General features: G+C 37.7%; 1 protein-coding gene across 1 annotated transcript; it reads right to left on the bottom strand.

The window, feature by feature from the left end:
• Window positions 1-1,622: 1,622 nt before the first annotated feature.
• On the bottom strand, window positions 1,623-10,747 carry LOC109050606 (L-fucose kinase-like). Its single transcript, XM_042752584.1, has 23 exons — window positions 10,358-10,747; window positions 9,789-9,940; window positions 9,114-9,164; window positions 8,917-9,039; window positions 8,574-8,646; window positions 8,375-8,472; window positions 8,185-8,265; window positions 7,941-8,060; window positions 7,696-7,867; window positions 7,253-7,359; window positions 7,071-7,172; window positions 6,415-6,588; window positions 5,931-6,003; window positions 5,409-5,768; window positions 5,117-5,333; window positions 4,853-5,019; window positions 3,851-4,078; window positions 3,569-3,712; window positions 2,897-3,016; window positions 2,550-2,737; window positions 2,374-2,473; window positions 2,086-2,309; window positions 1,623-1,848 (listed from the first exon to the last, which is right to left on the bottom strand). Exons 1-23 carry the CDS (start codon window positions 10,437-10,439, stop codon window positions 1,756-1,758), a joined length of 3,249 nt encoding a protein of 1,082 aa, XP_042608518.1. The 5' UTR covers window positions 10,440-10,747; the 3' UTR covers window positions 1,623-1,755.
• Between the last annotated feature and the right edge of the window lie 829 nt (window positions 10,748-11,576).

The raw sequence follows: 11,576 nt of genomic DNA, 5'->3' as shown, positions 1-11,576 counted from the left end.
TCTCAAACCCAAAGAGATATTCTTTATAAAAGTTAAGACTTGTCCATGCCCTCCTAAAACGCCTCGTTTAAATATGCCCCCACATGTCTACTTCACGATGTGAGAAGATTTGCATTACACCACCCAAATGTTCCCGCAAAGAAAGAAGGCGTAACTTTATTGTTGCTGTCACTGCAGCCGCCATGTTGTGGAGACGCTGTGTGTTTCGTCGTGAAAGTGAAAATACTTTTTTTGGCCTTCCAAAAGAGGACTCAACTAGAAATTTGTGGTTAAGTTCCAGAACCATTCAACCCAAATATTCAGATGTATGCAATGGATTTTATGTAGGACCGTTTCCTGAACCTACAATGCCAGCTGTTCTGACACACAGCCTGTAAGTATTTAAATAAATTGAAACAAATTACCAAAAATCAATCAAATAAAAGGTTTAATTAATTGATTAATTGACATTTATTTATTGAAGAGGAATAACCCCTTGAGATGAACCATCTCGTTTTCGAGGGGGTCCTCGAGTCCAGGTACAGAAAATATTTAAGCAGTGTAGAGTAGCGCTTGTTGTTTGTCGTTTCTCTGATAACAAATGTACACGGTTTTATGTTTAAGCGGGGCGATTCAACGCAACGAGTAAAAAGACAGTAGAAGTCATTATAATCAGTAATTATGTCCCCACTGGATGCAACTAATGGCTCGTTTGTAATTGGCTTGAGGCATTCGGCCAATCACAACGCATTGGATAGCTGGCCAATCAGAGCACACCTCGCTTTTCAGCGAGATGAGCTCTGTAAAAAAACTACACGTTTCAGAAGGCAGGGGCATAGAAGAGAAACAATAATGTACAGTATGTGGAAAATAATGTGTTTTTTGAACCTTAAACCGCATAAACGCATTTCATTACACCAAATACACAAAATAATGTTCTTTTTAGCAACATCATATGACCCCTTTAACATTATTTTTTATTTTATATTTTAAATATTAATTATACATTTCAAAGTGTTTTTATGCATTTCTACTGTTATTCCAAAATAATAACAAAAGGCAGTAACAATTTGAACAATATTTTGGAAAGACTTCATTAGTTATGCTAACATTAGTAAACATGAACTAAGAATGAACAATACTTCTACAACATTAATTAATCTTAGTTAAATGCTATTTACACTAAGTAAAACTAGCAGTATTTTCCTAGCAATATGCTATTTACACTAAGTGCAAATAACTATAGATTCTATTTACACTATGTTAAAATAGCAGGATCTTCTGCTATTTATACTATTTATTTCAAATAGTACCAATTATCTGCACCTTAGTATTGTAGAACATTATAAAACGGTATGCAATAATAACAACATAGTGAGTGTAAATTATAATTAATTCAAATAATTAAATGGATGCCACCGTATTGGGACAATATAAGCCCTCCCTACGCCTACCCGATGTTATATGAGATTTGAAAATGGAGAAAAAAAAGTTTGGTAAAGGGTGGAATCGAACCCGGCTCGATTGCATCAAAAATTACTTTGCCACACACTTTACTGTCTACACCATTGAGATCATAGTCAGAGTACAACATTTTCTTAAAATAACAGTTTATGAAATTTAGTAAAAAAGGAAAGAAAATCTCAGGTATTTCTGTAGATTTAATATAATGCTTCAAGAAAGAGAAAAGTTAAAACATGAAATGCAAACACTAATAAATGATACATTTACAGAAAAAAAATCCCAATTTTACTGATATTTACAAGGCACTCAGACTTATGTCATCTGCTGTTGTTCAGAGCTCTTCTGAATGATTGAGATCCCATCCATATCCAGCTCCACTGAATGAACACTGAAGGAACCGATGCCCTGTCAAACACAACAGCAGGACCAACAACTTTCATAAAATACATTTTACTCAAACCACTGGTGTTTTTCCTTTTTTACAAGTGGTTAAATTAAAAGTTAGTGAATTAGTTTTAGGACAGTAAACACAAGCCTTTCAAAAACAATTCACCTCACAGCTTCTACAGTCTGGATACAAAACAACCATTCTTCTTTACATGTTTTCATTCTGTAGAGGTTGAACCAGTTTCTCTGACTCACCTGTATGTTTGTGAGAATCTCTCTCACTGCTTCCTTCTGCTGCGGCTCACGGGTGAGTAAGAACAGGAATCCTCCCCCACCTGCTCCTGCCAGACTCTGTCCTAAACTCAGCGGCTGAAGTGCGTTCATCATGGATCTCACTGCCGCCGGCTCACAGCCTGGAGCCATCAGCTTCTTCTGCTGCCAGTATGTGTTCATACACTCCCCCAATCTGAGGAGAGATCCTGACAGGGACAGAACCAAGTAAAGAGTCAGACAAAATCTTATATTAATGAGTGTGTCTCTCACCATCTCTGCAGGCTTCAGCACACTCCTCTGCATTGGTCACCAGCTGTTCTGCGTTCTGTACGATGGAGGGTAAACGCGCATACCAGCTCCGCACCACGTCCTGCACACACACAGTGATCCAGTAAAACAGAACACATCATTCATGAAGTCTGACCGTCACCATCAGCCGCTCATACCTGCAGCAGGTTCCGTGCTAAACGTGTCTTTCCAGTGTAAACCAGAAGAAGATGCTGCTGCAGGACAGACAGGAAGTCCTGAGTCAGAGAGAGCTGTTCTACTTCCACTCTCAGCGGTAACTGAGCTGCAGATCGGGCCAGTTTCACTCCTCCAAACAACCCACCAACCTGGTCCTGCCATCCTCCACCTGAAAACCAGCAACAAAAATACAAAATGCCTTCAAATTCAGCTTGTTAAAAAAAAATTTGACTCCTGTTTGGTCAAGTTTCACAGCCCAGTAAAACTCTATATTACTCTAGAAATGAAGCGATGTGTTCCATTTTGGGAATAAAAGCATCTCTCATACCGGTGGTGAGTATCTGCTCCAGGTAAAGCACATCATGAATGAGAGAGTTTGTGTCGTAGCTCCGTCCTGTGCATCTGTACACTGCTGCAAGAGCTGCACCTGCCAGGATACTGCTGGTGCCTAGAAATACAAACACACACACAACTTAATTATGATTTATTTTATATATTATATTAATACATTATCTAGATGTCATTATACATTACAGTTCTCTCTTCCATTCCCATTTGTATGGGAGACGTCTTTGTGTTAACGCAAAAAACTATAAAGCCACAGTCACACTAGACTGCAACAGTCATGATATGATGTCAAGCTGTGCAGCATCTTTTTAAAAACTTAAATTTAACACGTAACAAATTATAATATATCTAAAATGTAAAAGCATACAATCTACTCCACGTTCATGCAGCACTGCAGTTTTAAATTTATGTTATTTTAATTCAGATAAGAGGTCATGCGGTGACGTATCGATCTGCCGTTCATCAAAAGGTATCATGTGATGCGAATTTCACAAGAGTTCACAAAGCTTTGCTATGCACTGAAATGTGAAATATTTCCAGTCTGACGCATTCGTATGCGTATGAATGGAAGTCAATGGAACGAAAAGTCTAGTGTGACCGCGGGTTTACTGTATATTTAAATAGTGAAGTTACTCAAAGGTGTTTTATGCACCGAGACCAGATCCATGTGGCAATGAAGACCAGCTGTGGATCTCCAGTCCTCCACCCCAACGCTGTAACAACTGCTCTTTCAGAGAGACAGGAGACGATACACACACCAGCTCACTGCACACACACACGGCTTTTAGCAGGGCACCTACAAGACAAACACACAACTTGTACATTTACTGTATGTTCAACATCAAAACAATCTCAAGAACAAACATGTGTTGTGCACTGTGTTGATGTTTCAGAGTGTCAGATCCCACAGAAAATGTCTACATAAGTCTCTCACCCGGAGCGTGAGGTTGGTAATAGTCTTCCAGGTCAGTAAGATCCTCACAGAGTGTTTCTGTGGAGATGCTGCAGGCCGGTTCACCGCTGCTACTGACTAACAGCAGACGAGGCTCTGGAACACGCCGAACTCGAGCTCCAATTGGCCGTTTTCCATCCACCTTGATTGCCACATTGACCACCAGTCCTCCATGTTCAAACGCTATAGGAGGAGTGTCACTCCAGCCACCTGATGAGGTATCCAAACACACAACGTCAAAGACCCAAGAAAACCTAAATACTTTTGAGATGAATTTTACTTGACTTAAAGAGAACTGTATTTCAGAGATTTCAACATAGGAAAGGCATTTTGGAAAATTAAGAATGCTTCAATTCAGTCAACAAAAGATAATTTTTTAAATAGAATGAAATAAACTAAATACATCCGCACTACTACTGAAACTTAAAAGTTTGAGGTCAGTAAGATTTCTTATTTCTTTGGAAAAAAGTCTCTTATGCTCAGCATTTCTTTGATAAAAATACATTAAAAACTGTTATATTGTGAACTATTACTACAATTTAGTATTACTTTTTATATTTGAATATATTTTTCAGAATTTTCAGCATCATTACTCCAGCCTTCAGTGTCACATGATCCTTCAGAAATCCTACAAATATGCTGATTTGCTGCTCAAGAAACATTTCTTATTATTATCAGTGTTGAAAACAGTTCTGCTGCCTAATAGTTTTGTGGAAACTGATGCATTTTTATTTAGGACTCTTTGATGAATAGAAAGTTCACTGAAAGTTCAAAAGAACATTATTCAATTGAAATCGAAATCTCTTTTAACATTCTAAATGTCTTCACTGCAATTTCAAATTGCAATTCTGCATTCAGTTTAAATTCGAAAACTGAACTTCCATTTAAAAAGGCATTCTCAGTTCAACTCCAAATGCCACACATCACTGTCAAACATAAACACAGAACTCTCTGTGCGGCTGAAATGAAGAATGCTGTTCTCACCTGACAGATCCAGTCGAGCAGGACACTCCACTTCCTGCCATTCGCCCATGGGCGGCATTTCTCCTTGACCAATGAACACAAACTCACGCGCTGACATCACTGCCTTCCGCAGCAGTATCTGTCCCGCCCCCTCATAATGCCTGGCGGCTCTCACCAACAAATCTGGTCTTTAGAAAGCAAAGACAAAATCGACAAGAAAATTATCAAAAATTACAACTCTCAAATGTATGCATTTTTATTTTTTTTTTTTTTTACAATTCTGACCTGCTGAGCCAGTGCTTTCTTTGATTGGCCAGTTCTTGGACACCTGCAGGTAAGTTTCCCCCTTCTAGGAGCTTAAAAGCAGGAGCCCATGATGGATTTGCTGCTGGTCCACTGCGCAAACCGCCTTTACCCTCACCAGCCAGACAGCCGAGAACATCAGCGATACAGGCGAGACACCGGGCCGCTACTCCCAGATCACCACTGCTGCCTGCAGCCACTGAGAAAACAGCCAAACCATCAGTACCCTCAAAAGTCAACATATGCCAACCACTGTTTAGATTCTGCTCCTCACCTGAGTCCAGCACCTGCAGTAGCTCCTCCTGCTGGCCGGACAGAGCTGCTGCTCTGAAGAATGGCTGTAGACTGAGATTCATGTGGCCCTGCAGAGTGTCCACGGCTCTCCTTCGGCCCACACTGAAGAACAGCTCCTCTCTCCAGCGCAGCTCTCTCTGCTGGTCTGTCAGGATGAGAATATCCCTGAGCGAGAGTCTCCAGGCTTCCCTCCAGCTGTCCAGACCACCAGCGCCGCCCAGGAGCCAACAAACACCCTCAAGTCCAACGGGTCCTGAATGTGGCATGAACACTGGGAACAATCGGGCGTCCAGCAGACAGCATGGCTCAGTCCTCTCAGGTCCCCAAAGGTACTGAGGTTCAACACACACATACATATGTTAGACACACTATATGAAACTGTGACGGTTTCAAAAATTAGGTTCTTCCTGTATAAGCAGGTATTTTTTGCCTACATTAATCTTAAAAATATAACAAACCATTAGTCTGACTATGTGATGTATGAAAGTAGACATTTCTTACTGTATTCCAGTCCGACTATAAAAATCACTCCATTTTTGATTAAGGAATGATGCATTGACATCATCAGTGCAGACCTGGTGAAGATAAATAGTGTATGATCAGTGTTGGAGAAAGTAACTTTTAAAAGTAATGCATTACAATACTGCGTTACTCCATAAAAACTAATTACATTACTAAGTTACTTTTATGCAAAGCAATACATTATTTTAGGGACAGCTGTCAGTCAATAAATGGGAAAACAAAATAACTGGCGTTACTTATTTGGAAAGGTAACTCAGATATTTTCATGTAAATTAAAAAGTAATGTATAAGTACTTTAATTGTTATTTGGGAAAAGTAATCTGATTATGTAACTCGCCTTACTTGTAAAGCATTACCCCCAACACTGTGTATAATAAAATCTGTAAAATTAGCATACATTTTCTTATTTATATTGTTCTCATTATATAAAAAAATTAAATGTAATTAACAGGCTCTAAACTCACCTCTAAATTGTCATGAGCTCCAAAAGCTGTGAACACTGTTAACTTTAACTCTCCCAGCCTCACTCGATGACCCTGAATGATGATGTCACTAGACAGGGGTAGCCGCTGGACGCAGGATGATGAGGTCAAATCAAGCCCTGACAGCAGGCACCCAGAATGCACCTGGACTGGACCCTGCAATTGACATAGGCACACTTTGATAACTGTATTATTCAGGCATTTGGTCAGCTAAGGACAATAAAAAACAACTAAAAACAATAAAAAACCATTAAAAATAATAATTAACAATTCAAAAAAAATAATAATAATTCATAATAAATAATTTTTCAAAATAATATTTTATTAATTAAATTATAAAAATTAAACAAATTAATAAAATGTATTACTATTTCAACAGTATGACTGGTACTGTACAATAAAAAAATAATAAAATAATAATAATAATAATTTTGTTTTATACAATAACAGTAAATGTGGGTCATACTTCGGATGGAAATGAAAATCTGTATAAATAGAAAAACCACATACCCAAATATTCAAAACAGATTTCATGTCAGTAATGTGATGGTTTATAAAAACAGTGAGAAAAAACTGTCAGGTTTGATTTCATATCTTTAAATAGTTAATAGACTAAGATTAAGTTAAACCCTCCAGACCTGTAGGTGGCAGTGCTGCACAACAGCTCCTGCTAATACACGAACATCTCCTTCCAGGATGCTATTAATCACCCTGCTGCCTTCTGCCACAGACTTCACATCCTTTAAAGCAGAAATCATATTGCAAAAAGGTTAAAAATGTTTATTTAAAAAATCCTAGAGATGTTCACAACATTTCCCACCTGAATATGAGAGAGAATCATCGTCTCAGTTCCAGTTTCTGTCAGACGACTGACATGTTCTCGGCCCGACTGAGTCAAATAATCATAGCAACCATCTGGAATATACACTGGAAACAGACAAAGACTACGTTCAGAATATTACAATACTCTATACTTAATATGTCTGCAATATACAGTATGCATATTGAGGAAAGTATACAGATTTACAGTATGCATAGAAAACCCATGTAGCCTACATTTAACCAAATATTGCAGTATATAATATATAAAGAATATAAAAGTGCATGTTGCATTTAAAAAGTATTAGAAGCACATTGCAATTAAACTGTATTCATAACAGCATGCAGTTTCAATATACACTACGCTGTATTCAGTAGGCAAGCATTTCATTCCCAAACTAACTTTTTTATAATGTAGAGACAAAAAGAATAGTGAAACAGTACACATCGAGATGGAGGGTCCCCTGAGGGTCCTCCACAGCACAGCGCGGCCGCTCCTCACTACTGCCCCCTGAGGTCCGGAGGGTGAAGAGCAGCCAGTTCTCTCTCCATTGATGAATTCATGCTCTGTCAGGTCAGAGCAAAGGCACAGCAGAATATCCAGAAAGAGAGATACCTGCAAAAGAGAGCAAGAAAAATAAGAGGGAGAGACCAATCGGAGAAAAAAAAACTGTTCTCTGTGTTTTTACCTCAAGCGGTGGAGCTCCCGAATCCATGCCAAGATACGTACAGCCGTCCAGTGGTGACGTAACGTGAGTCTGTAAGAGTTTCTCTGCCACAGTCCTAGAGAAAAACACCGGGCCGGACACCTGAGCACAAAGACACTTTTAGGAAGCATCACAAAAACAATTCAAGATGCAAACAAAACATCTAATACATCCTTAAACTAAGTAAATTTACATATAGCAGCAAACATTAAAAACAAATTCATACCAGGGGTACTTTCCCATCAGGCAGTGCAGCACAGCTGATCTTCTCCTTTGAGCCCTTATAGATAATGTTACATACTCCGGCCTGTAAAAGCAAAAATTAAACATTTCTCAGAAAGTGATACAAAAGTGCAATTAAAAAAATAAATAATAATAATAATAATAATAATTTACCCTAATTTTTAATAACACACCTCTGCATCAGTGAGATAGACGCCATGATTAACAGCAAAACTAACATCACCTGGCAACGCCACAACCCGAACCCCAGAGAACCCGTCCCATGAAATCACTGTAAAGAAAATCAATAAAATACATTAATAAAAACAACAGTAAAAACACGCACAAACAAGTTTGTGCATTAGATGTGTGATTATATAAATGTTAGCTCACGCTGTGGTGTTGGAATATTCAGGATCACATCAGTGCTGCACACCCAAACGCCTGGCGGAGAACCAGCACAAATCTGAAACAACAGAATGTTTCAGGCTTTTTATAATAATGCACTCACCTCACTGTATTACACTGTATTTTATACACACACACACACAGTCAACATTTGAAGTGGATCAAATCAAAGTTGTCCTAAGACAAGAACTCATTTTGGTTTTAGGACAACAATTATGAAAGTTTTTGATCCACTTCAAATGTTGACTAGTGTATAGAGTTAGAGAGAGAGTGAGAGCAAGAGGTGCATGAATTTGTGTATATTTGTGTGTGCATTCGTTCTGCTCACCTTTGTGGACAGACAGTCCAACAGCAGGTCTAAACAGCAAACGGCTCCTTCTACAGCATCTGATTTCTGTACAGGCATCCAGCAGAAAGCCCTGCTGCAGCCGTCCCATGGGAAATCTCTCCCCTAGAAACACACATACACCTATTAGCACATGTGTGAGAATAATCTTCATCTAAAATGCTTTTTTTATTACAGACCGTGTGAAGGATGAGAACGTGAGCTTCATCCAGAACATCTGCGTTCACCACCTAAACACAAACATGCACATTTAGGGGACTTTAAGCCTATTTTAGAGGAAGATCCTTATGAACTGAAGTACAGAGAAACCTCTATTCTGGTCATCTAACTATTACAGTGCTGAATAACCAATATGAAATCTATATTTATTTCCAAGTCTAAACTACTAAAGGATGTATACAGAATTGCCATTTTCTATTTTAATATATCCTAAACAGTTATTTATTTCTATGGTGGCGTTATTATTTCTATGATATTAATAATTTTAAACTTTAAGATGTCTGGAGTAATGAAGCTGAAAATTCAGCTTTGCATCACAGGAATAAATTACATTTTAAAACATATTAACATAAGAAACAGTTCTTTTAAACTGTAATAATATTTCACAGCATTTAATGATTTATTGCATTTTTGATCAAATAAATGCAGTCATGGTGAGAATAAAAGGCTTTCTTTATATTTAAACACTCTTGATTATTTTAAACTTTTGGTCGGTTTAAGGACCTTTATCTAATTTGGGTCCTTTAGGTTCAAGAATTTCCTTTGGCAATCCTGCACACATACTTTAGGATTCCTCTCCAAACCTCCAACCACCTGCACACACACAGAGCCCTCCAGAGCAGTGTGAAGCTTACGCTGTATCCGGCTCTGGCGCTCAGGTGTTCTGCAGCCACCAGCAGGGCGTTCAGTGTGGCCCCGCCGCTGCCCAGCCGGGTGTGAGGGTCAGGGACGGTCAGCAGCAGGGCATCCGCCGGGAGAGCACCACGCTTCTGACGCCCCTCCAGCTCTGAAACACACAAACCTCATGAGATCTACCTAACACCTGATCTGGAGATCTGTTAATGTGAGGCAGACCTACAACCAAGTACTGTGGTGGTTACATGGTACGGTGACAGAATCAGATAGCAATACCACAGTACTTTGATGACATCAGATAATAACACCATATAGTAATTTGGTATAATGATATTCATGTCCTTAATTTAAGATACTTTAATGAATACTTTGGTGTAACCATAATATAAAGTCCCAAACAACCCAGAGAAATACTATAATACTTTGTTTTCCTATGTATTTTAAACTTTGTTATTGTTTTGAGAAATTTTAAGGCTGTCCAAATGGATTCAATAAAACTCAAAGAAATATACATATACCCTCTTTTTAATGAATCAGCACATGCCATGAGAATAAGCGATGAACTCACCTCTCTGGAAGGCATAAACACTCTCTCTATGTTGACATGTGAGCACGATAACTGTCCACTTCAGCAATCCTTTATCTACCATCCTGGCGTGCTTTATTTCTTATTCTGTGGCCAACAAACTCACGCGTGCGAAAAGCATAAGCGAGCAGAGCTCGGATCCGATTTATTCGCCATTTGTCACAGGATTACAACTCCATTCGTGCTCTCCGACCCCAAAAATGTGAACGCAACACTTCCGGACTACAAATCAGCTTCTGGACTACAATCTGACTACAGGCACGGTGCGCTGGGAAATGTAGTTTTAATGTAGTCTAGTTTAAATAATATTGACTTGTTATGGTTATAGGGACAGCAACGAATAAAATCTGTCAACAATGCCTAATAATATGGTTGACGTGGGGTACCTAAAACTAAAGAATAATTTAAAAAAGCAATTTTAGGAAAAGAACTAGAGATCTTACCCGAATCGTTTTTCTTGGAAATTACAGTTTAAAACTATCGAAAACTAAAATAATAACAGTAAATTGTTTGTCTTTTGATTACAAAATAAATTTGGCTCTTGATTATAGCATATCATATATTATATATATATAAGCTTAACACGCATTATATATATATATATATATATACAGAGCTGGGTAGATTACTTATATATATATATATATATATATACAGAGCTGGGTAGATTACTTATGAATTGTAATCAGTTACTGATTACAGATTACATGACAAAATTTGTAGTCAGTAATATAATCTCTTAGATTACACAGTTTTGGTAACGTAATCTGATTACTTTTGGATTACATTTAGATTATATTTGTGCTAACCCTTATTTGATATCACATATAATGATTTAGCCTAATCTTGTGCTATTTTGACAGATAAAAAAAATATATATATATTCCAAAAAATATATTTAATTCACCAACAAGAGCCACAATAGCTTCTTTTTCAAGTGCAATGTATGGAAAGTTAATTCTTAAAAAAATACTAACACTAATGTACCTTGCTGTTAGTGTTTGCTAGTAACGCTGAATAAAATAAAAATCACATCTTATGATTTTAAAGCATATTTACTTAGAATTAAGTAAATTTAGACAACAGCTACATTACAAAAAACAATATTGAAAAACATGAAATTAACAGCAATATCCCTGATAGGTCAAATATTGAATAAAAAAAAAAAACACTAGAAGTGTAGTGTATATGACTGTATCAA

This window comes from Cyprinus carpio, chromosome B25 (genome assembly GCF_018340385.1).
Source record: "Cyprinus carpio isolate SPL01 chromosome B25, ASM1834038v1, whole genome shotgun sequence".
Lineage (NCBI taxonomy): Eukaryota > Metazoa > Chordata > Actinopteri > Cypriniformes > Cyprinidae > Cyprinus > Cyprinus carpio.
The sequence above is the reverse complement of the archived record's forward strand: the minus strand, read 5'-3'. Positions and strand labels throughout refer to the sequence as shown.

Excerpts from the sequence above, each read along its gene's own strand:
- LOC109050606 (XM_042752584.1), bottom strand. The coding sequence starts at position 10,439 with ATGGTAGATAAAGGATTGCTGAAGTGGACAGTTATCGTGCTCACATGT. Across the intron at positions 8,473-8,573 it reads GAATATTCCAACACCACAGC|TGATTTCATGGGACGGGTTC; the intron begins GTGAGCTAACAT and ends TTTTCTTTACAG. Across the intron at positions 2,310-2,373 it reads TGCTGAAGCCTGCAGAGATG|GATCTCTCCTCAGATTGGGG; the intron begins GTGAGAGACACA and ends TGTCCCTGTCAG.